The sequence below is a fragment of the Polyodon spathula genome, chromosome 23 (assembly GCF_017654505.1).
Source record: "Polyodon spathula isolate WHYD16114869_AA chromosome 23, ASM1765450v1, whole genome shotgun sequence".
NCBI classification, from domain to species: Eukaryota; Metazoa; Chordata; class Actinopteri; order Acipenseriformes; family Polyodontidae; genus Polyodon; species Polyodon spathula.
In genome coordinates, this window is record NC_054556.1 from 14,137,040 (window position 1) to 14,163,332 (window position 26,293).

The 26,293-nt window shown below is 41.5% G+C and overlaps 1 protein-coding gene across 2 annotated transcripts in view; it reads left to right on the forward strand.

Moving 5' to 3' along the window:
• The window catches only part of tasorb (transcription activation suppressor b), a 41,290-nt gene extending 14,997 nt beyond the window's left edge, over nt 1-26,293 (forward strand). Inside the window, exons 7-23 of one of the 2 annotated variants that reach the window (XM_041224350.1) lie at nt 3,262-3,392; nt 4,388-4,422; nt 4,519-4,624; nt 5,704-5,807; nt 5,889-5,992; nt 9,752-9,821; nt 9,923-9,994; nt 12,093-12,770; nt 13,440-13,786; nt 14,066-14,207; nt 14,684-15,567; nt 16,180-16,302; nt 16,585-16,744; nt 20,299-20,404; nt 20,713-20,891; nt 21,866-22,024; nt 24,628-26,293. In XM_041224350.1, coding sequence (XP_041080284.1) covers nt 3,262-3,392; nt 4,388-4,422; nt 4,519-4,624; nt 5,704-5,807; nt 5,889-5,992; nt 9,752-9,821; nt 9,923-9,994; nt 12,093-12,770; nt 13,440-13,786; nt 14,066-14,207; nt 14,684-15,567; nt 16,180-16,302; nt 16,585-16,744; nt 20,299-20,404; nt 20,713-20,891; nt 21,866-22,024; nt 24,628-25,760 — 4,533 coding nt within the window. In that variant the 3' untranslated portion in view covers nt 25,761-26,293. The remainder of the gene's footprint in view (nt 1-3,261; nt 3,393-4,387; nt 4,423-4,518; nt 4,625-5,703; nt 5,808-5,888; nt 5,993-9,751; nt 9,822-9,922; nt 9,995-12,092; nt 12,771-13,439; nt 13,787-14,065; nt 14,208-14,683; nt 15,568-16,179; nt 16,303-16,584; nt 16,745-20,298; nt 20,405-20,712; nt 20,892-21,865; nt 22,025-24,627) is intronic. The other variant, XM_041224351.1, reaches the window with a different exon arrangement.

Sequence of the window (26,293 nt, forward strand, 5' to 3'; positions counted from 1 at the left end):
TGCTAACTGCTGTAACCTGTACAACCTGTGCAAACAACCCGGCTTTGGAAAAACAACAACAAAAAAAAAAAACTTGAAATAGAAAGTTCTGGACACTCGTTTAAGCGTACACATTCTAACCCCTTTCTTGAAAGCACACTTTTTACTAGTAAAAAGCAGAACTATGTAAAGTAGTGAAAAGGTTTTGCTCAAATAAATGAAAACAGAAATTGATCCACTTCTCTATTGTTTCGTTCACTATTGTGTTATACTGAAATGTCTGTATAAATTAGCAATGTATATACACTGAAGACATGGAAGGAGTCAGAATGTGTATTGCACTGTTGCATTTTAATGTATTGCAATTTTAAGCATAGAATCAGATCTCCCTTATACAATATGTGATTATATGTAATGTGGTAGGGATGGGACGGTATAAAATGTGCAAGGTATGATAACTGTTAAAATACTGTGGTAACCTTAATCACGGTATACAGTACATCATGTAAGTTATTAAAGGCTCAAATGAAAGACTAATCACTTAAATTACCGTAATTCACAAAAATAAAACCAGCAAATCACACTTCCTTTCGTGAGATGATTTAAACATGTGGTATGTAGTACTTTACTATGCCAAATAACTTGGTAATGTTTCTTTTTTTTTTAAAGACAATATAATATTTAAAAAACAAAAGAAAAAAAGGTTGTACATTCTAAACGGTATACTACAACAGTATTAAGATCTATTTGCTCAAAATGACAATTTTACAATAGTTAATGTTTAATTATTACATTAAACTGACTGACAAATGTAAATGGGACGTTGAAAATGTGTGCAAGGTTTGGAGAAGTGCCACAGAATGAAGGCTTCCACCAGTCGTGGTGAGCCTTATTTAGCAACGGTTTGGGAGAGTACAGGTGGACCTTTTTGCCTTCCAAGAATCAACCCATTGTCCCCTTTGGTTCTCCATAACAGGAAGTGGGGACACACTGGCAATAGATTCCTTGGCATACCCGTGGCTGAGGCAGCTGCTGTATGCATTTCTGCCACGCGCCATGCTGCCGCTGTGCCTGGAAAAGATCAGGCATTATCAGGCCAGGGTGCTACTAGTAGCCCCTAATTGGCCCAGGAGACTATGGTTTTCAACCCTGGCAGCGCCTCAGTGGCCAGCCATGGAGCTTACCGAAACAGTGAGCTGCTCGTTGTAGTCATCGGAACTCTTCGAGCCTGCAGCTCTGGGTTTGGCCCCTGAATGGCAACATTTGAGCTGTCTGGGGTTATCTAATAAGTTCACACCTTACAGAATACCAGCGCAGCATCCACATGTTCGCAGTATGGGTACAAGTTGATCGTTTTTAATATGTGGTACCTGTCTAAGGGTTTTGACCCAACGACTTGTCCCATGGCAGTTTATACTGTTATTTTTACAGGACCTATTTGAGGAGTGGAAATTGGCTCAAGGCTTTTCATCTGCCTCCTTTCCAGTCTGAGAACAGCAGCTCCATACGCTTTGTCCGGTGTGAGCACAAGCATATTATGTGGACAGACCTTGGAGTTGGAGGCAGTCTGACAGTTTTGTGTCTCTTATGGGGCTAAGTCCCATGGGAAAGCTCTTTCTAAACAGAGGCTGTCAAGATGGATTACCAACAGTCAGGGTGGCCTATAAGCAAGCCAACTTTTTCCCCTCCAGAAAAGATCACTGCCCATTCCACCAGGGGCATGGCAACTTCGTGGGCTTTATTCCAGGGTGCATCTGTCGGGACATGCGCAGTGCAGTGGTGTGGGCTATGCCCCATACTTCTATGCAGTTCTGTCGGCTGACTTTAAGGGCGGCCTCAGGGTTTACCCTTAAAGCATAAACATAGAAGTGAGTTCTTTAGCCCTAGCTACATCTGCTGGGGTTCCTAATGGTAACATGCAAGCTAGCCTTGGCTTAGCCTTGTGGCATTCTGGCTGGTCTGCTATATTGCCTTGCTAGAGTTTTGGCATTTCTACCCAGTAGGTAATGGTTACATTTCATACTTGGTAGGTGTCATTAGGTTATTATAACTCTGGTTCCCTGAAGTAGAAATGTAACAATTAACCTTCAAGTTTTTATTGCAGCAATCTTGAAGGAAAAACGATGACGATTTTTGTGTCCGTACTCTTATATGCCCTCTTGGGGCGGACGTAACTGTGTCACAGGCACTGCATGCAGCTTTGATTTACCTATTCAGGTTATCACAGTCTTAAGGTTAAATACCCAGTAGGTAATGGTTACATTTCTGTTTCATGGAACCCGGGTTATGACGATAACCTAACTATACTACTTTTGCAGGTTGTTGAATTGATGTCATTGGTGTAGGTGGTGCATCTATTCCCAGAGTATCGTTTTTGACCTAATCATGATTGTTTTGATATTTCTTTTCACACATCCCTGTTGATTTTAAGAACTTGACTTCTAGTAAGTCACTTCATGTGAACAATTCTTTGTGTCACCGGACTCGCTTCTGGGGTTTCCGTTCAAATGGTGCCGTACTGCACAGAGCTGCCAGTTCAGATGAACAGTGGAGCTAACTCCATATCAATATTCGTGCCTGTCGGCAAAATCCATGCACAGCGTCCTGCTAAACATTGCCACTGTATTTGGGCAGTGATACCAGATGACTGGCTGAACACTACAAATTGTGAGTCTGCTTTGGGATCTCATTTTGTTTTTCAAAGATTTGACTCTTCTTTTTCCAATTGGGAGTATTTTATTAGACACATTTAATCAGGTAGTGATTTCCATGGAACATGTCCCCGGTACCTCCATAAACTTGAGGTACCTCGAGGCAAGTTGCTGTGTACTGCAGTAATCGAGCAGTGCAGGTGTAAGACCAATACTTTCTTTTTCCAGAAGTGTGACAGAGAGCTTTTAGGATTTTAATGGGCTGTGTTTTGTTCCTTAAGATGATTTCTGCTTTAGATTTATTTCTCTCTGTAGGGATATTGTGTGAGTATGTGTTAAAAATGCTGTACGTTTGTTAAAAGGAATTTGTTGATGTAACAGGGTGTGGTTGGTTGACCCACGCCTGTGCGTATTTTTGAGTTATATTTGAGTTGACAAGAATGGCAAACATGTGAACCACTGAAACAAACACAAATCATTGGTCAAAGCTGATCTATTAGCAAGGATATGTGAATATAAATATAGCAGTCCTGCTTTATACTAAAATATACTGCAGGATTACATACAGCCGTGCACAGGGAGAGTAGCATGCTTTCCTCACAAATCCTCTTTACTTTGCTTTTATTTCTAGCACTACTTCTATGAGTATTCCTTTGATGAAATTAAGAAGCGCCCCAGGCATGTGTGTCCCTATGCTGTGGTGTCATTCATGTACAAAGACAAGGGCAGTGCACCAGTGCCAAAGCCATTGCCTCTGCCAATGTAAGTACCCAGTTACATGGAGCCACTCTACAAATTACATACAAGACCTTGCCCCATTTTGCACTGGCTTAACCGGAAGAAACCAATGTAATAACCCTACATGATGAGACTGTTCAGACGCACATTTAAACACGCAAACTCTTATAAAGAAAAGCCTAACCACTTAATGTGGCGATTTTGCTTGTAAACAGGAGAACGTTACTTAAAGACTTTCCTGCTCTAGTGGACATCTGGGGATTACTCTGCCTCTGTCAGTCACTTCGGTCAAACCTGTTTTGTCGGGGGTGGGGAGGAGAACCCCTGAAACACACTTTTTAAAGTGATACTGTCTTATTTGCCACACTTGGAAAAGCAAATGTCATCAAACCTTTACAGCACTGTTTTACATGCACAAATAATTTGATCTTTGTACAACTAAATGTTTTGAATTCGAAAATAATTTCCATGCCAAACGTAACAGGGTTGGGTGGATTCAGTGCTTCTGCACCTTTTGTGCACTTTTGTGAGACTGATCAGACCAGTATGCAGCTCAAACCTGATTTACATGCATAGTATATAGAGATGAACTGGGAATTGATTCCTCGAAGTTAGCTTGAATCTGATTAGATTGTGCATAAACAAGGCACATACGGGGTATGAATGAGTTGCACAGATGTATCATTTGCATGCACACAGCCCCAGCCCTGGCTCATTGTTTTCACTGATGACCAGCTCAAAAATGATGGGCTCCAGAACATTGTTTGGTTGTTTTTACAAGACCTTGTTTTTTTTTTTTCTGGCTTTGGAGAGACAACAATTTATCTTTTTATCTATCTTTTTATCTATTTATTTATCTTTGCTCCAGTTAATTTGCACTGTTTTTTGTGAAAGGGAAATTTAATTTTATATTAAATTACCAGTTAGATTTTGCTTTGGTGCAAATTGCCATTTGGAGTAAAGACTGGCAAACATTTGTTACACAAGCAACCTTTTTTGACTCTCATATTTTGTTTCAGGTCAGTCAGCAGCAGCAGCTCAGATGGGGGTGGAGGTATCTTGTATTCTCTACTGTTTTTAATTCTTTATTTTTATAAAGCTGCAAAGTTGTATGTATTTTCTGTAATAATCATATTTAATATTTTTTTAGGTAAAGGCCACTTCACAGTTTGGACCGGTCAGTTTCTAAACAAGGGGAACCTGATCTGCCATGCCGACCTGAAATCTACCAAGTGGCTATTTCCCCCCTTTAAACTGTAAGTAATGATTTTCAACATTAATTTACCAGTTATAAAAGTATGTATATATGTGTGTGTGTGTAATAGAGCAAGTGAACCCAATATGACACTGTTAATACTTTGGTATTCATACAGTCATTGTTTCCCTTGAAGAGGTAATTTATAAGAATACTTGGATAGCATTGTTGAATCCATGGGCAGGGCTCTAAACTGGCATAAGAAAGGGGAAGGTCGAAGTGGTCTTCAGTTCATTTAGGTCTTCTGTAGAACCATTTCAACTTTTTGTTAAGCTACAACATTTATTACCACAAGTTAGTGAGAGTCAGAATCTGGGGGATTTCTGATGGAATGTCTGTTTTGTTGTCCATACTTGATACCATTGTTACACATGCATTATTTCATGATACTTTTCATATTTCCAGTGACGTTACTACTGGAACAGACTATTTTCAGTTTAAGTGTTTCTACCAACACATTTTGTTTAAGTAGAAAAGAAACAAACCTAAACAACTGGCACACCCCTCTTCTATTCATGTGTTTTAACCCTTATCGGTCCATTTATTCAGCACTCGTCAGGCACGACAGGTCAAATTTATTTTCACACGCGCTGTTTATTTTACACACGCTGTTTTAAAATATTTTTCAGAGTAAAACAGGTTCAAAAGGCATTGAATTGCAAAAGGACCATGATCACTTGTTTTATCCCCAAATTCCTCCAGTAATGCGATCCAAGTCATTATTTTATTACTGTAACATCTCAAAAAGCTCTGCAAATGTCCATGATATTCTTTGAGCGCTGGATGCGCTTTATGTCCATGTTCTTTCTGTAATGCATGGGGCTATGAGAGATGCCTTTTTTTTTTTTTTTGTTTGTTTCATTCGGCTTCTATCGGTCTCACTCGGCCATTTGAAAGGTTTTCTCTGCTTTTTTCCATAGAAACCTGTGCTTTTCTTTTTGATGTTGGACAGGGTCCAACATTGGACTGGAAAGGGAAAATTATAAAAGGACCGCAAAGGGTTAACTGCCCTTAAAGTATGTACTGCCAATTCTTATGGCATTTGTCATGTGTTTCTGTAATGGCTGTTCTGTGTCTTAGGCCTGAGAAGCTTGACGTGGGAAGTGTGATGGTCCTGGATCAAGTAAAACAGAAGATCCCGGCTGCTGTGTTTTACAGGGACACTTACAATAGACAGAGGGAAGGTAAGCAGTGTTTGAAATGCTTCAAACCGCAAAGGTGAAAGGATTGTAGATTCAACATTTTAACCTATATTTTTATTACAGTGTTGAAAGGTGGGATGTATTGCAGCCTTTTTGAGCTAGTGGAAAAATCTAAATCTGGAAGCAGCTTGCCAAGTGTGCTTCAGAAGCTGGAAAAGGAGAAACTGGTAAGTCAGCCTGCTCATTAGTTTCTAAAATTGCATTGCTGTACTGTACCGTTTTGGGTGGTGATTTCCGTTACATGAGAGTAGATGTTGAACTTCATGCTGATTTGAACTTGGCTCTCGCCAAGATAAGCATCAACTAAGACTTAGCTTTGCAGTAAACTAATGTGATCCATCTGCATCTCCATCCATTTGTGTTGTTTTCCATCTGATGTAATGTAGATATCGTTCTGTCTGGTGTTGATAGCTGAAGTGTAATGCTGGCTCCAGGGATCAGCTCATTTTGCCTCCTCAGCGCATCAGCACACACAATGGCTGCGATGCTAGCTCTGGGGATCAACCCAGTGCGGTCTCCCCAGCGCATCAGCCTGACAACCGTCTGGATTGAGCTAAATAGCATACATCTCTGGGGTCTGCAAGTGGGCACCTTCCATCCTCAGTGTTTCGTTGACTCGCCCACAGTACCTCGAGGGCTCAACAGTGATTCTGAAGTCCCAGCATCACCCCCCTCCATCCCCCACTTGGCTCGGCCCAGCTTACCTGTACATGAGCGTTGCTTTCTTTCTGTTGTGCTTGAGATCCCCATCTGGAATCTTTCCATCTCAACCACAGCCAGTTGCTACTCCTTTCTGCTGCTTCAGAGAAGTTCTTCACTGTGTGCCGCAACTCTTGGGCACTGAACCCGACGTCTCTGAGAAACAGAGTTGTAGAGTGTGCCACAGATCCTCGACAACTCACATCCACTGGGTAAACTCGGACTCTTCATCCTCGCTGTTCCGCTTCAGCAGCTAGTTGAGTTTCTTCCTCTCATACGCCTCATCCACAACATTTTCCCATGGTACTGTCACCTCTACCAGATGAACAAGTCGTGCTGATCCAGACCACAAGACAATGTCTGGTTGAAGGTTGTGTAATGCTTTGATGAAACTGGTGGCAACTTATTGGTCAGGTTACACTTGTCTTCCAGTGCTAAGGCCAAACATCACAGCACCTGGTCATGGTGCCAAGTAAACCATCCTTGGCTAAGACCCACCTTGCATCCTGTCAAAATGTGCCTTAATGTTGCAGGTGATGAACACAACATGAGGGATCCTTACCCACCCAGAGGTTTAGGTTCTGTAGTGATGGGAGAACATCATATGCTGATCCTGCTCTTTTCCACTGTCCATAGGTCTTGCCAGCTGATCTTGCATTGTTCCACACTCTCCCATCTCATCCATTCTCCCTGCTTGGCCTGGGAAATGGCCTTTACACACCTGATCCCCTCCTCCTGCTTTTGTACCTCATTGACTACCAGCTTCCTCCGTTGAGCTGGGGTTGCCTTGTTCCATGTAGGAGGAGCTGAACTGAGAACTTGGAATTCTTCTTTAAAACAACCCGCCTCTCTTAATATAACGTGCAGTCTGCATTATGAGTGACATTCCCATTAGGCCAATTACAGCTCACCGAGGTAGTAAAAATAGCTAATCAAATATGCACAGTTGCTCACGTACATATGTAAGGTACTGCATGCAGGCAATAAAAATGACCGTTATAAATTACCATCTGAAATTTGAAGAAGGAATCTATGAAAAAGATCTAGGAGTTTATGTTGACTCAGAAATGACTTCATCTATATGTGGGGAGGCTATAAAAAGGCCAACAGAATGATCGGATATATAGTGAAGTGTTGAATTTAAATCAAGGGAGGTAATTTTAAATGGTAACATTGGTAAGACCTCATTTAGAATATTGTGTTCTATGCAGACAGGCTAAAAGATTTGAATCTATTCAGTCTTGAACAAAGACTACGCGGCGATCTGATTCAAGCAATCAGAATTCTAAAAGGTATTGACAGTGTCGACCCAGGGGACTTTTTCGACCTGAAAAAAATACTGGTCACAAGTGGAGGTTCAATTGCCATTATCCCCATATTTCCTTTTTTAACCACATCAAAACCAAGATGGTAGAAAATAGTTCTACATTGTATTGGTGTTTTATTGTCATTATTTGTCCATCCTATGATAAACAGGTTTTGTTTTGTCAGTTCATCTATAAACACAACATAGCGTCTCTACATTTTTGTATTACATGCGGGAAGGATGTTTCTGAGTTTAGCTTCTGTTTAAACTGGTGAAATATATGCTATTAAAATGGAAGAAAATGGTCCCAAAGCATAGTGGGAAAAGCCATTGCCTTCAGCACAGGGAGCTACATCCTTGCAGGCTCCAGTCTAGGCTGCTGGCTGGCAGGGTGCCCGGCAGCAATGCAGTTGTCCAGATTGCAGGTGGGGAGGTTTAATTTCCTGGTCGGGGATCTCTCCTCCTCTCGGTGCACAGCTTACCCCTGTCTGTCAAGCGCTGAATTGCTCTCCTGTGCATCTCGGTGATGACTACTGTTCGGAGGAACAGCTAAGCTGTCGGGCCCAAAAGTCTCCCTCATGCCAGCAGGCCAGTAGCCAGTCAGGACAGTTCATAAATAGTTATTTAGTTAAACTGTATTGTTTTTTTTTTTCTGTGGCTAATAATTAGCTTTTATATATGACTCCCAAGCAGAATAACACAACACCCTACACTTTGGCCTAGACTTAAGTTTAGTGGGCTTGGTGCCCTCTACACATTTAACTGAAGGCCATTTTGGCCTTGCTGTTGCCAGTTGAAACTCATGCTATTGTAAGAACAGCACATCTTTGTGGAACTGGTTTACAAAGCTGCCTCCACTGCACTTCCTGTCCTCTCGGGTCTGTTTTAAATCAGTCACCTCATATCTGCAGGGTTATATTAACACTGCATGGTGAATGTTGTGTCTACTGTGACATTGACTTCTGACATGATATGCTTGACTTGATGTCATGTAATTTCTGTTTCTGGGCTGTAGTGTTTTGTCTTAATATTTTGGTGCACAGCTGTATTCTAGAATTCTCCAGTTTAGTTCCATTTCTGTTGTCCAGTTAAAATGATCAGTTTCCCTGCCGCATTGTTTTACCTCTGGCTGTATCGGTGATACAGAACTGCATGCTTTGAGGTGTGGCTTTACAGCTGGTACACTCTTACGTACACAACTCTTGTAGGATTTCTTCACTCAACTCCATTACTTTCACTGCCATGCTGTTTTTAACCACTGCTCACAGCACTGACACAGAGCTGTGTAACTGTTTTTTATCTCATGGTTTGAACTAGTCCATCAGAGATGTCACTCCCCTTACATTATGCTCCTGAGGATGCTTTTGTTCAACAAAATAACCCACATTTGCTTTTCAGTTGAATAAACTTTAATAGAGTAATGGTGTAATGGCAATGACTGACTTGTTTGAAATATAAAAATGATCACCTTGTACTCTGCAGTTCAATAAACGATAACGTTATACACTGGCGTTTCCTGCCTTTTAGTTTGGTTACGTTTGAAACGTGTTTGGTAATCTGACCCTACTCCCGTGGACATGGGTGTAAGGAACACCCTCTCCTCCCAAGGGGAAGCTGCCCGTCGGTGTCATTGTCCAGCATTACTCTGAGAAACCTTAAGCAGTCTTTTTTTTTAAACTCTGTTCAGGGCTGTGTCAAGTGATTATTTGGGTTCTCGAATATTGAGTCAGTAAATCCAGTATTCAGATAACCCACAGAGCCCCTTTTTAAAGAGAATCTTTATTCTATATATGTGGAACAGTATAAATCTTACCTGAACTTGCTACATGTGTGTGGACTGTAGTTGCTTTGAGCTGGAAGGAAGGCTGAATGAGGACGTGGAGCTTGTTTACTCCTAATGTTAACATTCACTGTTTTTTAGGTGCTTGTCAAACCGCTGGAGGACAAAGGATTTCTTTTTCTGCTTTCATCCTCCCAAATGGTTTATAACGGTAGGTATAATCTGTCATGAATAGAAGAATAATGTTGAAGGTGTGCGGAGAGCTGTCTCTTACAGCAGAATAATCTTGTCCGTTCTCCCTGGTTGTTTCAGAGTTGAAAGGCGAGCATTTGAGGTGTCTCCAGGCGCTGTTTCTGTTCCAGGAACCCCGAGATGTGAAGGCTGGTGAGTAGTGGAGCTGGACTGTTGGAATTGTTATTGCAGCCAAACTTCTCACAGAGTAGAATTACTTTTAATTTATACGTTTCAAAAATTATATATATTATATATATTAATGAAAATTATATATATTTGAGGTTCCCTTGAGAAAGATATGTGCAACATATCGAAACGTTGGGCAGCTGGCTCTTTGAGCTAAAAAAAATTATATTATTACATACACACACACACAGGCAGTCCTCGCACTTATGACACAATTGGTTCCAGAAAGTCGAACCACATTTTCCCGTAGGAACAATGTTATAAATTGGGGTTCCGTTCCTGACTCTTCAGCCAGATAATAAATATAGTTCTACAAAAATGACCAGTTATATTGTACTCATGTAAATATTTAACTCTTTACACTCAGCTTGGTGATTACGCGCGTAGTACTCAGAAACCTACCTGGCTTGTTTTAAAAGTACAGACTCGGGGCTTTCCAATGACGTATTCATTGTATGTATTTGGTACTGCTAGCAGGAGATACGATCGCTGAAGTTAAGTCCCCTGTGACAGAGTTCAAAGCTTAGGTTTCCTTTTGAGTCAATTGCTCTTATCAGATATTGTTAACGGCAAATAAATTAAAAATAAATAAATAGTTACGTGCATTAAAAAAAAAAAAAAAACGCTAGACTAAGTCAGGGCAACCACTACAGGTACTGCAGTTAGGACATTGAGCATGCACACATGACGCATGGCTCTGGGCTCGCCGTGTTGTAAATGCTGTATCGATGTCGTAAAGTCAAAGCAGGGTAATAATGCAAAAGAGTCGTAAGTGTCGTAAATCGAGGATCGCCTGTGTGTGTATATAATTGCAGTAACACATACATGGCTAATTTCGTTGCATACAGTTAATAGATTAATATGAATCAGTGATTTAATAGTTACTTCAATACATAGGAGTCTGACTTAAAGATAACCAAAGCTTAAGATCCCTTTTTTTTAAGTTAATGTTTTAGTTGTTTGTAAACATTTAAAATGTTTACACAACGAGATGGAAAGTAAATGGTAATGTGAAGCATTCACAGTGAAGAGATTTACTAAATGTCTTTTGAGTTAAGCTTAATTTTTAAGAATTCCTGTTGGTGTTTCAGTCAAACTGCTGTGACACAAAATATATTAAGTAAATGTTGGGGGGGGGGGGGTTCATTTGCAGGGCTCTAAATTTAGCAACGCAATGAAGAGTGCAGGAAGTGCAGTGGAGGCAGCTTTTATAAAATGAGTTCTACAAAATATTTAGTCTTGTACAAAAGGCTCTAAATTGACAAAAAGGGCAAGGCCAAAACATGTCAATACATTTCGCACCAAGGCCACTAAACTTAAGTCCGTGCCAAAGTGTAGGATGTTGGGTAATTTTGCTTAGGATTCCTACCATCTTGGTTTCACTGTGGTAAAAAAAAAAAAAAAAGGAAATTAAAACAAGGGGATACCGGCAATTCAACCGTATTCAATGGAGTTACACCAAGTCATTTTTGTTTAAACTTGAAAGAAAACCACTTAAGTATCATAAACATTTCTAAACTGCTGATCAGAAAACGTGATCAAGGTTTGCAAATTTTTTTGCAGATTGTACAAGGCTTTCAACTGTTTACATTTGTGCTCTTTTCTGAGATGGCATTATTACACATGGTAGAAATCCATGTGCTTGAAGGGTAGTGTTTGTTATGTGTTTTTTTTTTTTTTTTTTTTCTGCTGATGCGACTTAATCACACAAACCATGTTTTGTTTGGATCCAGACACTTCCATCCAGGCATCCCTAGTTGCTGTAGTGGAAAGGGCACTGTGGCCAGAATGGCTGTGAGGAGACATACATGTTGAGGGGCATTGGTACCATTTCAGTATAGCAGAAATTGTAAAGGGGTACAAAAAACACACACACTGGCCTATTGGAATGAAATTAACACACATCACAAGGAGGTGAGCTGCAAGGGTATGGCAGCAGCCACCTTGAATTACATTGATAATTATTTGCACATCCTGAATTAAACGCGCTACGAACCAATCGCTCCTTTAAAGTGTAAATGTAGACCTTTGTTAATTTTTTATTGTTTTTTTCTTTAATCAGCAAAAAACATTGCAACAGCAGCACCCCAGTCAACCGAAGGCACGGAGGAGATTATGCCTCATTTGATGACGTTTATTCCAGCTCTCCACTACGGTCTAATGAAGTCCCGCAACAACACTTCCACAGGCCCAAACATTGCAGTGGAGCGCTGTGCGAGGGATTACCTGAGGAATCTGTCTGAAGGAGGGTGGAAACGGATCAGAGAGTTTGTCTTGTACGAGTATGACCAGAAACTGGACGAAAAAAGGGTTTTGTTTGCTGCACCATACGTAAAGACAAATATTGATAAGGCTCTACACTTCTACATATACGAGTCCAACACCTTTAAGCTGTCTGTATCCCGAGCGAGGGAGATGGTGGAAAGCTCTCTCAGGGTCCAAGAGTGCAGCCGGGAGGGCTCCGAGGGCAAGTGCGAAAGCAAGAGGTTTGGCCGGGAGAATGGCTCGGAGCATGCGCCGCTGTCGCAGAACACTGGTCACAATGCGATGGATGACCCAGAGAAGCTCAAGGAGCTGATCCACCTGATTCAGAGCAGGAAGAAGCACATGGGAGAAGGGGCAGAGAGCGAGGAGTTCAAGAGTGTCCGCAGTCTGAAGAGAAAGCTGGAGGGGGACGATGTCGAAACTGCCTACAAGCACTTGAGGACATGGGCCGGGGAGAATGGAGAGGATCTGAAAGGTGAGCTTGTGTTCGTGGCAAATCCTCCAGAAACAAGAGTATTGACTCCATCAGTGACAGTCCAGGTCTTCTTGAGTTCTCTTGTCTTCACGTAGGAGGTAGAACCTGTTAACTGTTACTGACATGAAAGCCTGTCTTACTAATTGAATATATAGATATACTTACCGAAGGAAAGAGATATCGTAGTATGCTATGTACTTCTGAATGCTTAGCAAAGGAGTGCTGTGCTTAACATGCTAGGTTGGGGTTGGTCACAAAATGTTGGTGTGATATTTATTAGCTTTGCACAAGTCGTTTTTTTTTTTTTTTTTTTTAAACGTCAGGTTTTGGAACATGTAGTTGCTCTTACCTGCACATGTTCTTTTCTCCTTGGTAATTTTATAAAGTCCACTGAGACCAAGGTCTCCTTTGCAGTGTTCATGGCTCTTCAATAGCCATGCAAGACAGGCACAATTTTCATGTTTTGTCACAGTGTAACATTACATAATTACTGTGCAGCATTTGTTACAGTACCCAATTCTGTTTTGTGCCATTGCTGGTAATACTGTGGTCTGCTAGTGATTTTGCTATAGTGACCTTTTTTTAACTTCTCATGGGAGCCCACTAGTTGATGCCTTGAAAAACATGTCCACTAAGCTGTACTAACTGGCCTGTGTTCCTCATCCTCAGCTGATATCGAGCAGTCTCCTGATTCCTCCTCTCTCATTACCTGTCTGGGTGGTCAAGACACTGACATGAGGAAGCAAGACCCCTCCAGCACTGTGGCTGCCGACACCCAGAGCCTCATCCAGCTGCTCCTGGACACCCTGACCAGCGCTGGGGGTGCCTCGGCTGCGGCCCTGTTGAACAAGCCACTGGACTCGGGATGCGCTCAGGAGCCCCCCACGATGCACAGCTATGAGGATTCAGAGAAGGAGGGGGCCCTGATGGCTGTAGATCCCTCCAGTACGTGCAATGCAAGCGACCTCCGCCTTGCCTCTGGGGATGAGAGGAGCGACGGAAAGGACAGCTCCGAGGTAGACTCCTTTCTTTGACATTATAATCCGATTTCTGCTTGTATGATGAACTAGGACTGTACAAGATGTAACAGTGTTAAAGCTTCAGATTCTCAAGGACATTTTTTATACTGAGCAGCAATTGCTAAAACATTGCAAAATTTCTAGTTTTTGGTGCAGATCCAAAACTCACTGCTCTATAATAGTAGTGGTAGAAAAGGTGATACAGATTGAGAGCCAGGTCCTATCCTTTACTAGAGTTAAAGATGTGTTTTTGAAATGGCTGTTTATTCCACCCAGGAGCAGATGGCTGGCAGTGTGAGCAGTCTGGAGGGCTTCAGCCCCTGCTCCAGCACGCAGCTCGAGCAGACACACCACAGTGAGCAGGGGGCCAGGCTGCCGGGGGACAGCGACATGGCTTGGAAACTCATCCCAATAACAGGTGAGCAAAATACTTTCACGTCCTGCTGGCATCAGGAGAACACAAAACACAGCAAACCTATATGGCACTTATAAAAGCTTCCCATAGTAAAAGCATAGCAAAGTGTAATAAAGACATAGGCAAAGTATGGTAAAGCACAAAGAGGAATTGTAAAATTGTATGGTGAATGATTAGCAAGTTCATAGTATAACAATGGGAAAACTGCAGTGTTACTGTGCAAGTTAATGTGGTGAACTTATACAAGGGAGCTGTGAGTGTTACATTAAGCCTTCATCACTCTTCATTCAAGATTTGCTGAAGAGATGTGGAAACATTTTATTGTAGTATGAATTATACTAATGGTTGTTCTGAAGCGCAGTAGTCCCTGGAGTAGGTGCCTTGAACAGCAGGAGCTGATCCCTGAAGAGTTCTAGATCTGCAGTGCTGCTGGTTTCAGAGTCTTACAAAGTGAGCGTGTTGTTGTGCTCATGTTGCAGGTATGAAGTCACAGACGTACCGCCTAGCTCAGGAGGCTATTAGTCCTCATGACCCCCGTGTGCTGCACAGCCAGGACTCTTCTCCTGTGAAGTTCACCCAGGTCTCTCCCCCGATGCCAGCAGAGATGCATGAAGATGACAGGGACGCTGTCCATCCAGGCTGGGCCAGCTTCACCGCGGAGTATGCCTCTGCTGAACCCAGAGACGTGGAAAGTACGGTCTTCCAAGAGTTTGGGGGCTTTACCACTAAAGTCCAGGAGCTTCTGAGGCAGGAGAACGTCTTGTACAGCACAAAGTCGGTCGTTTCCATCCCTGAGAAGCTGACATCTGGGTTTTCCAAGTGCATCAGAGTCCGGGAGCCGCACGTCCCTGTGCAGAACTATGTCGACAAGCTGTGTGAGAAGATGAGAAGTTTGGTGGACTCTGAAAAGCTCAGAGCTGCTGCCAGACATTCTCAGTTAAGCAGTTCTCCAGAGCAGTCCCTGCAAACCAGGACCGTGAAGAACATGGCGCAGGTCCAGATGGAGCTGTCGAAGTCTCCCAAAAAAGAATGTCTAAAACAAGAGGAACTAGAGCCTGAACAACAGATCCTGAGTGTAAACCCTGCTGCGCTGAGCGTGCCTTCCCTGGACGCTGCGCTGGAGCCTGAGGCGGCGCCAGTGGCAGGTGACAGAGATGGAATGCTGCCGCTGGGGGAAGCTGGTGCTCACGGCCCTCAGATTTCATCGGCTGTTCAGGCTCCAGCTTCTTTCAGTAACCTCATCAATCAACTCAAGCCAGAAGTCTTCTCTAGTTTGGTCAAAATCATCAAGGATGTGCAAAAGAACACTTTGAAGTTTTATATCCACGCAGAAGAAGAAAGCACTGTGTGCACTGAAATAAAGGTATGCGCCATCTTGCATCCAAACTGTGGCGGGTGTTCTTTTACTGATCTCAGTCCAGACGGGCAGAAGTACTCCTGCAGCTGTGCAGATCATTAAAATAGAACACTTTGTCCTGGCTTCACAGACACTGAGCAGCACTGAATTTGGACCACCTTATCTGGGGTTACATTACCTTGTCCAGGATTAGCAGTAATTGGGGTCTGTGCAACCAGTAAATTTATCTTGTACTTGGCAACGAATCATTTAGTACTTCCAATGTGTAGCTTGAATCATTCTGGGTTTTCCTGTGAGCCCTAATTGTAAGATGCTTGTAAAAGGTGTGTGGGGTCTCTCACACACTCAAAGCTGGCATTGTCCAAAATGCTATGCAGTTGTAGTATTAAACTCTGCTTAAATATATTAATGAAAACAAATCTAGAAAGGAACGTACACTGGTCATGGTGTGGTTAGTGCGAAGACAAATGATGATGCTTGTTTTTTAACCATACAAGCAGTGGTTCAAGGCCACAGGAAAAGTTGTTTGCTATTTCTCTGCTAAAGTTGCCCAGAACTAAATCTAACTTGTTCACTATTGTGTGTGTTTGTTTTGGTCTTTTTTTTTTTTTTTTTCAGGAATACTTGATGCGATTAGGAAATGCAGAGTGTAACCCACAGAATTTTTTGGAAAAGAACAGCTCTTTAGACAAGCTGCTGATCATAATTCAGAATGAAGACATTGCTGCTAACATCCATGAGGTACTCCCAAAATACAAGAGGCTATTAAGGGAGGGTTCAGTGTTGACACAGCCTGCAGTGTGTGTCCTGAAAAGGTTTTTGTTTAGTCTGATACTGTTTTACATGAGAATCAGCTGTGAGCAATTGAGAGAACTGAGAATGTGAAGTAAAACCTATTTTTGTTAGTTTCTGGTTCAACATGACTCCAATAAGTATTCCTAAGTCTCTCTTGTAAACTCGTGATTGTGTGTTGTATCTTGATAAAGCCCATATTCGCTTTTTTAAAATGTGTGTTTCCTACAGATTCCTGCCTTGGTGTCTTTAAAGAAGCTGCCGTCAGTCAGCTTTGCTGGTGTGGACAGCTTGGATGATGTTAAAAACCATACATACAATGAGCTCTTTGTGTCTGGTGGCTTCATTGTATCAGATGAGTCTGTTCTGAACCCTGACGTCATCACTGTTGGTAAGAAAACAGAACCTGCAAACAATACCTTTTTAGATGCCTTTTAAGGCTTCAGTGATTTCTAAGAGAAGTAGGTTGTTAAATGTTTCATGTTCAGACTGCAGTGTGTGGAGAGTTTCCCAACCATTTTTCACAATCTGCAGATTTACATCCTGTGTTTTTAAAACATTGCTATGCCTTTTCATTAGCTTCTTTCATCACTAATCCCAACTGCATTGTGCTATAGTCACTCAGCCCTGAACATACAGCCTCACTTGCAAAGGTATTGCAAAAAATAATAATAATAAACTTTATAGCACCTTTCATTCTAAAAGCAGCTCATTTAAAATGGAGAAAATAAACATGTATGCCAAGAGAATTAAAAAAATAATTAAATTAGCACAAAAGTGGTAAACATTGTAATACAAGCTAAAAGAAAACATTCATTTTAACCATTAGAGGCAGCAGAAATGCATTAAAAATACATTCAATTTTAAAAGACGATTATATTGTAAAAATGTGTCCAAGTCTTGTTTTAAAAATTGCCATTGATGGTGCGTCTCTGACAGATTGTAACTGTAGGAGCATTGTAACAAAAAGCAGCCTCTCCTTTTGTGCTTTACCCTCGGAACACAAAGCAAGGCATTGGTCAGCTGACCTCAATGACACACAGGCTGATATGCTGACATCTGTTATAGTTCAGTGCCTGGCCATTTAAGTGCTTTAAATGTTAATAGAATTTTAATCTATCCTGTAACGAACTGGAAGCCCCTGTGCCCTTTGTTTTTGTTTTAGTTAGAACTGCTGTTGACGTGACAGACTTAAGACCAGAAAACAGCATTGCAGTAGTCCAGTATACATGAAATAAAGGCATGAACTACTTTCTCTGCATCAGACCATGAAAGAAATTACCTAATTTTAGCAAGGTTTCTCGGATGAAAAGACACTTTAATTTTTTTAATATTAGTTTCAAAGCTCAGCTCGGAATCAAATCTAACCCCCAAGTTTATCATCTTGGATTTCAAATTTGAAGTCAGGTTACCCAAATCTATTTGTCAATCTGTATCCGTTTCTGAGAAACTATTAATAAGAGTTCTGTCTTATCTTGGTTAATTGCAGAACATTTAGATATCCAACTTTTAGTATCAGCAAGACACTCAAATAAAACTAGTAGCATAGATATCGCCTGGTTTAACAGAGATGTAGTTGCAGATCATCAGCTTAACAGTGAAAATTCACCCCATGTTTACGAATACTCACCTTAGTGGTAACATACATAAGGAAAATAACCAGAGGACCAAGAATGGAGCCCTGAGGGACACCACATATAATACTAGCCAGTCCTGACACGGACTTCCCCAAGAAAACAAAGTACGTTCTGTCGATTTTTATAGATATGATCTAAACCAGTTCAGAACAGTTCCAGAGAGGCCCCCCCATTCTTTAAGACTATTAATTTAAAATTGCATGATCCACAGTATCGAATGCAAAACTCTGATCTAAAAGTACTAAAATAGATATAGCATTTGAATCTACACACAAGCATTTGCAGCCCTAACCAGAGCAGTCTCTGTGCCATTATTTGAACGAAACCCTGACTGAAACTTGTCCAAAATAGAATTACTGTCAAGGAAACTATTCATTTGTTTAAATACCACCTTTTCAAGAACCTTAGCTAAAAAAGGAAGGTTTGAAATAGTTCAAGTCTGAGTAATTAGACCTATCTAGATTAGATTTTTTCTAAGCAGGGGTTTCAATAGGGCAGTTTTAATAGCAGCTGGAAATGTCCCTTTTGGCTGAGAACTCAATTCTAGTTAGAGCATCATTGCACAAGTCACTGAACATGTCCTGCAGAAAGCTATCTGGCATTGGATCCAAAGAGCAAGCAGCAGATTCCATCAGCATTACTATCAGAATGAGCTGTTATACATTGATCAAAGAAAACAAGTCCATTGCTGATTCAACCAGTCTAGCTGGCATGTTTGAATCAGTTATTCCATGAAATTTGATCCCTAATATTCACTATTTTTGTTTGAAAATCTTCACACTTAGTAACTGAGGCTTCAGTGAGAGTGAGGGTTTAACTAGCCTATTGATTTTGTTGAGTTCTTATTCACCTCCAATAAGATAAGCAAAATAAGTGTATCTTGCTGACCTTAAAGCTTCGTTGTACTTCAATAAAAGTCGTTTCAGATGTCAGATATCAAATATCTTTTCATTTGACAGATGGCATTGTTAATCCAAGGGGCAATACGCTTTGAAAAAACCATTCTAGTTCTAACTGGGACCTCAATCTCAAGAGTAGTTGCTAAATGGCAGTTGTATCTATCAGCTAACTCGGCAATAGATGAGGTATTAGAAATGAGTGGTGATAAACCTACTATTTCAGATTTAACTTTAACAGTTGAGGAGAAGAGCGCATTTCTTAACAGCACACCCTTTCTCGGTAAGGGCAAAAGAGCCTCAAATAAAATGCAAAAACTATCTGAAACAGTAAGATCTGTAATGGACTAAATATATGAACATCTAGCCCTTGAGAGATGACCAAATCTAAATATTGACCATGATTATGAGTAGGACCTGTAACATGCTGAATACAGTCGAGGCCATTCAAAAGCCTTAATTCCATGGCCGTTGTGTCAGATTCATTATCAGTATGCAGATTGAAATCCCCAAGCAGTAAAATCCTGTCAATTAGCAGATAATATAGACAGGAGTTCTATAAATTAAGACAGAAATGATTAATTGGGATTTGGAGGGTGATAGAAAATTACAATAACTGGAAGTTGGCTATTAACTAATAAAAATAGATTCAAATGAAGAGTACTCCTCCTCAGTTTTATTTACAGTTATAATCTTTATGAAATAAATTAGCAAGTCTGTCCGTCCCCCACCGCCCTGTTAAGCGTGCTTTCTGGGAAAACATATAATTCAAGGAAAAAGCCTCAGTCAGGAAGGTATCATCCTTACTGTGCCACGTTTCAGTAAAGAATAAAAACAAAATTATAATCTACAGTGAAATTTTAAGGTGCTTTGTTTGACAGAGACACAGTATTAATGTTGAACCTGGTCAGGAAACTGGAGTACTTTGGGGTCAGATACAGTGGGGGTGGAGGATGAAAATACTATTTTAAAAAGGGAAGTTTTGTCAGCCTTGATTGAATGCATTTCTGGTGTGAAGTGGATGTCTCAAGTGTTTACAGTTAAATTCTTTTGACAAAGTTCTGTTAGGAACTCGGGTGCAACCAGAAGCCACTACAAATCGATCCAGGCAATTTAACACCTAACATCATAAAAACATGTAGGAAAATTTGACAATCTTATTCGAGTCATTTGCAAGTCCTTTTTTTTTGTTTTGTTTTTAAACCATCTGCGAAACATTGCTAAATTATTTATTTCTTATTTCTCATTGTGAGGAGGAGTGGGGGGGGGGTGTGGTATAGGGAGAGACAAGGGATTGAAGGTAGGAGGTGGGCAGTGTGGTGAAATATCATCATTCCTTATGTTTTAGATTTTTCAGTGGCAGGCAGTGACTGGTTAAGATGTGTCAACATTTTATTTGTCTGTCTTTTCAGAAAAACTGCAGTGTTTCCTTAATTTTTTGGAGGAACGGAACACTCAAAGTAACTGGCAGTGGAAAATCCACTGCAAAACACAGAAGAAGCTGAAGGAAATGGGAAGGTGAGTGAACAAGCATTAAAAACAGCCATCTATCATTTTAAGCTCAGATTTATCAATCAGTTGACCTTGTAAAGGTAGAACTATTAAGTGCACTTTAGAACACCTGTATAAAATGGCTGGTTTCACAGGCCTTGATTAGTGCTAATCTTGGATTACCTTACCTAAAGTAAAACTAGATAGTCTAACCGGGGTCTTTGAACCAGCGGTCTATGGTTAAGTGGTGGGTGACCTTGATATCCAAACGGAGATGCTTGTGTGGTTAACATGGATTAACGAAAGGAACTGCATGCATTCTCTCACTTTCTCAGGATGAACTCCAAAGTGCTGAGCCTCCTGACCCTGCTAAACTCCTACCAGAAGAAGCATCTGGTAGAGTTCCTGTCCTATCATGAGTGCGACTCACAAAGCCGCCAGGCTCCGGAGCTGGACTGCCTCATCAAGCTGCAGGCCCAGAACATCCAGCGCAGACACGTGGTCTTCCTCACAGGTACCTTCAGCAAGCAGCTTCTAATAGAATGCCACACAGTTACCTTCAGCAAGCAGCTCCTAATAGAATGTCACACAGGTACCTTCAGCAACACACTCCTAATAGAGTATCACACTATTTGCAATGGCCAATCACCATATGAATCAATAAAAATGTATTTACTTGTCATGATCGCACGTGCATCAACATATGAAATTAACAGAATAAGTATGAGAAAAGCAATAGGCAGGTGTACGTTAATAAACTAACTGACAACGTAAATGAACACAGCAGCCGTACATAAGGTAAAAGTAGCAGTGGCTTGAACAGTAATTATGAATGAGATATTAATTTGAAGACACGTTTCAATGCATTTTTTAAAAGATTGAATAAACCATTTAAGTAAGTTTTATAATGAGTTATCCGTTTTGAATCGTTTAGCAACAAATCACAGTTGGTACCAAAAAAGTGTTATGTTAAGCAAAGTTCCTGTTCCGTTAGGCTGAGCATTTACAATGAAGAAGATTCCATTTCCCCACAGGGGTGTTTCCAACCGACGTATTTTCTTCGGAGGTGTTCACATATGCCGAGGCTACTGTACTAAAGAAACGTGCTACCCATTCAGACATGCATTTTGACCCTGACGCTAGGGCTCTATTTCATTCTTGCAGCCACTTCGAATACCTCATATAGCAAACTGTGTGCAATCCCTTTATTCTGAAATAGCTAAAACATGAGTTACCTGTCACAGTTTTTGTTATTTGGACATTTTTAAAAGCTGCTATTGGAATAGAGATGTTGGAATTAAAATGGTAAAGAAATGCATTTTTTTTGTACTACTTTATTAAAGCATTGCTGATTTATTTTCCAATTATTATATTTAGCTATAAAGACTGAATTGGAACTTGAAATGCTTAAAGAACTGATCATGGTCTTTAATCTGTCAAAGCCTGCTTAACATCGTATGAATTATTATTGTTGTGTTCTGTTTCCAGAGAAACGTTTTGAGATGTTTCCCAAGCACTGTAACAATGGGGTTGTAGTCGCCACTATAGAGGATTTCATGCAGAATTTTCAGAGCCTTATTGGCTTCAACAGCTCCAGCACAGAAGACAAGTGTGTACCAGGGACAAGCACTCAAGAAGTGCAGCCAGGTGAGCCCTGCATGGGAATACTCCTTATTGAGAAAGAGTTCAAATACTAGGGAGACATTTGGAGTTTGCTTTGTCGTTCTTCAAAGGGCCATGGCATGATTAGCACCCGGTTCGCTGACCAATTGGTATCCATTGCAGTAGACCTGAATGTGCTTATTACCATAAAATAAAAAAGGGAACATTTAGTTTAAGTGAAGTAAACTAGTGTCCAGGTGAGTTTGGAATACTAGCAGTGCTGTAGACCCCAGGTTCTAGAGTTAATGCTGTTAATATTACACACAGTTCAATGCCAACTGTCCCTTTTGTCTCAGAAACTGATTGGCAGTTGGGGGGGTGAAAGAAAGCCTGTGTGGGCGTTCTTGCTGGTTGCACTGTTTTAAAACAAGTGTCTTTTGTTTGCTTGTTGGAAAAATGTAAAATGTACCTCCTCGTGTTTTAGTAGTGGTGGTGGTCTTCTTTAACCGTTTGGAGTCCGTTTTTATTCAGCATGTGTCAGGTCCAATTTATTTTCAAAGTTTAAAATCCCCCCCCCTCCCCTGAGCAAAACAGGTTTAAAGGGCATTGCAATGCAAAATGACATCAGTACTGCATCTCCAGCCAAGCCCCACCCTGTGTTCGCTGTATTTCATATACCTCTTTATAGACGTGCATACTCAATCCTTTCCTGATCACTCCTTTTATTACTAACATCTCCAAAAGCTAGAGACCTGTGCTTTACGTCTTTTCGATGATGTCGGACAGGGTCCGACTTTGGACTGGAAAGGGAAAATTGTAATATCGGACCAGGTCCAACATTGGACCGCAAAGGGTTAAATATTTATACTAATTTAGGGAAGGTGCATTATTTCATTACATCTTACTTAGCATTAGTACTGACATGTAGAATACACCCCCACACACGGTGGGATTGGGTGCTGTAGCACATGCGTGTGTGTGCTGGGAGGTAGTTCACTTAACCCTTTAAGGATTGTATAAACACAATCGCATTGGAATGTCCTGGGCCTGTGATGGTGTTAACATGATAAACTGACTTAATTTACCAGTGCATCCACTCCATGATCTGCTAAATGCAGGGGGCAAAAAAGGGGCTGGTTTCTTCATTGTATGTCTATCTTTTAACAGCTTCATACAAACTCGTAGCAGCTAGTACAATTTGGAATAGAGACCTAGCTTCCTTAGATATCAAGGTTAACTGGGACGCTCTCTGGAATAATTTAATTGAGGCTTAGTTCTAAGAACCCTAACCATCAGATGATCACTTTCATTTTTCTTCATAGAACATACTTAACCCCTTGTAGATGCTTTCACATGAAGCTTGCCCCTACCCCTGACTGCCTGCTTTTCCCCAGGGAGCCCTTGGCACCTTTCTGTGTATTGTCTGGGAATGCCCTGTTACAGCTTCTTTTTTGGGAGTGGGTATCCTCTACTTTCTCCACCTAAATTTTGATAAAGTAATCCGTTGCTCGCCTCTGGTTCTGTTGCTAAACGATAACACATCTGGTTGGCTGGCCTTACTACAGCGAAAAAGATGGTTGCTTTGCGTTGGCAACCGCTGCACTTCCTTCCCTGGCGCCAATGGATCCTAACGTTCCTTGATATTATTTACTTGGAGCTCTCCACCGCTCAAATCCATGGTGCCAGGGAACAGATGATCCAAGCCTGGAAAAGGTATGGCTGGCATCATCAAGCTGTTAAATCCGGTCTAATTTTAGATATCCGGGGTCTGTGGGGGGGGTGTAGGGGAGATAGATATCGATCGAGGGGGGGGGGATTTAAAAAAAGGGATTTGTTCATGTAATATTCTGTATTGTTTTGTGATTGCCTCAATAAAAACCATTTGATCACACTTGATTTCTTAACTTACTGGGCCACCATACTTTGCAGTACAGGGTTTTGAATTTTTAAAGGGCAGAGACATTTTGCAGCAGCACACAGAAACAAAATAACAGAAGAATTTGTTTACAAAAAATTAGTGACAATCTGTTGGATGCCAGGGCACGTTGAAAACTTTATGCTGGGTGGGGATGGGGGGGGTATAATCTTCGGCACCTAACCAAACTGTTCACATCACGTTGTGGGTCTGAACTTCTGCAGCCCTGCGGAGTTGGAATTGCATGAAGCCAATGAGTTTACAGGTTGTGTTTACACTATTTACATAATGTCTGAACAGGCAAGACACATGCATTTGACTGGTGTCTATAAAGTAGTTGCAATGCTTAGCAAGTTTGTCTTTATTGCATGTTTTTATTAAAATACATTCAATTCTCAGATATCAAAACAAGTGTTACAGTCTTGATGTACAAGCACTTTTAAAAAAAAAAAAAAAAAACTATTTCACTTCTGCGTGTAAATGGCTCAAGTGGAAATTTATTATGTGGATTAACCAAAGGGACTTAAATTGTATGGCTGCTTTTTTCCAACTGTAATGTAGTATTAGAACAGCATCAGTTATTAAATATTGAAAGAAAAACTCCTAGTAAGATGATGAAATCGAAACAATTCAAGGAACACCTTTTACACTTGTTCTAATTTAATGTCCAGAATACTTGTTGCTGCAATGCAACAAAATATAAATCAATCTGCCTGTGTTCTTTTCTTTGTAGCAGATGCAGGGATGTTAGCAGTGGGAGAGCTGAAGGAGGAGGAGGATATGTCGATAGACTCTGAAGAAGAAACTTCAAAAATCGAGCTCGGCGGTGGAACCATTAAAGCAGAAAGCCTGGATCCAGAAGTGTCTATCTCAGCCATGCCTGCTGAGAGCCAAGCTGCTCCCTTGCTGCACAGGGCTTCAGGACTGGACCTGGAGGCACTCCGATCCGCCATCTCCGTCTTTACATCTTCCACTGCCAAGGACCCCAAGCCACTGTCGCCAGTCGCTTCTCCCACCACAATGGCGTACAGCATGTTCAATGTGAACACTTACCAGAGTTTTCTCGGCACGGGATCTGAGACCCTCCTCACTGCCTCCAACACTCCAGGTGACCAGCAGAGAGCTGAACCAGCCCTGGGCAGTACTGGTAGCCAAGCCAGCGCTGCCCCTGCACCCAGGAACCCCACCAGCCTGCCTACTCACTCTTCTAACCAAGCCAGCAGTAAACCTGCTTTCAGCACCCCTAACATTCAGGTCACATGTAATCCTGCTCCTAATAGAGGGGGTGGTAGTAGTCCAGCATCTGTGACTAATCAGGGCAGTGGTAGTCACAAAGCCCCTGACTGCCCCAGTAATCTAGGCAGGAGCAGGATTCCTGTTAACAGAGGTAGCTGCAGCAGTGCTACATCAGGGAGTACTACTCAGGTTAGTGAGCGTTCAGCTGGCAGGGGGACTGGAACTGCAAGTCAGGGTAGTGGGAATTCATCTGGCAGGGGTGCCAGCACTCAGACAGCAACGACTCCCAGTCGCGGCAGAGGGACAGGCAGTGCTACATCCAGGACTGGTACCAGCCGGGGGAGGGGTACCTCTTCTAACAGAGGCTCAGGGGCCTCTGCAGGCTCAGGGGCTCCTAACCAGGGCCACGGCCGGGGAAACTTTCACCACAGAGGAGGCGGAAACTCTGCCAGCCGCAGGCGAGGGAACCGCAGGGGGGGTGGAGGGCATTCTTTATACCGCGGACGGGGGCATTATGATGGGTACCAAGGGAATGGTGCCCCTCACAGGCACGGCGGAGGCTGTTACTGGGGGAACGAAAGGGAGAACTTCTACAGCGATGATTTCGGCACCATGTTCAAACCTTACTGACCATTAAAATGTACCTAGTAAATCTTCAAAGTCGTACATGAAGCGCTTTAAATAAACCAACATTTCTTTAAACCTATGTATACTGTATGTGTATATACATATATGTAAATTCTTGGCACTGGGTAGTTCGGTTTCTCTACACTGTGGGAACTATGTTGGTTGCTATGTATAGAAACGCTAGACAGAAGCCACTATATTTGTATTGGTCAAGAACTTTGTTACCCAAATTCATTTGTGAATTTTTTTTTTTTTTTTTCCTGATGTTGAAAATGTATAGGGAAGGGAAATTTACTACAGCTGACATATATAATCCTCTTTCCAGGTGGCATTGTTTGCTGCTGATTTTTAAGTAATAAAAAATAAATCTTTTTATTAGGTCGTTGAAAATGGCAGACTTTTCTGTGACATCCATTTGTATCAAAATGCAGGACATTTTATTTTACAAAAATACAACACAAATGCAGTGAGATTTGTTTTTTATTTTAATGGTTCGAGTCCCTGTGCACGATAAAAACTGTGAATCCATGTGACAA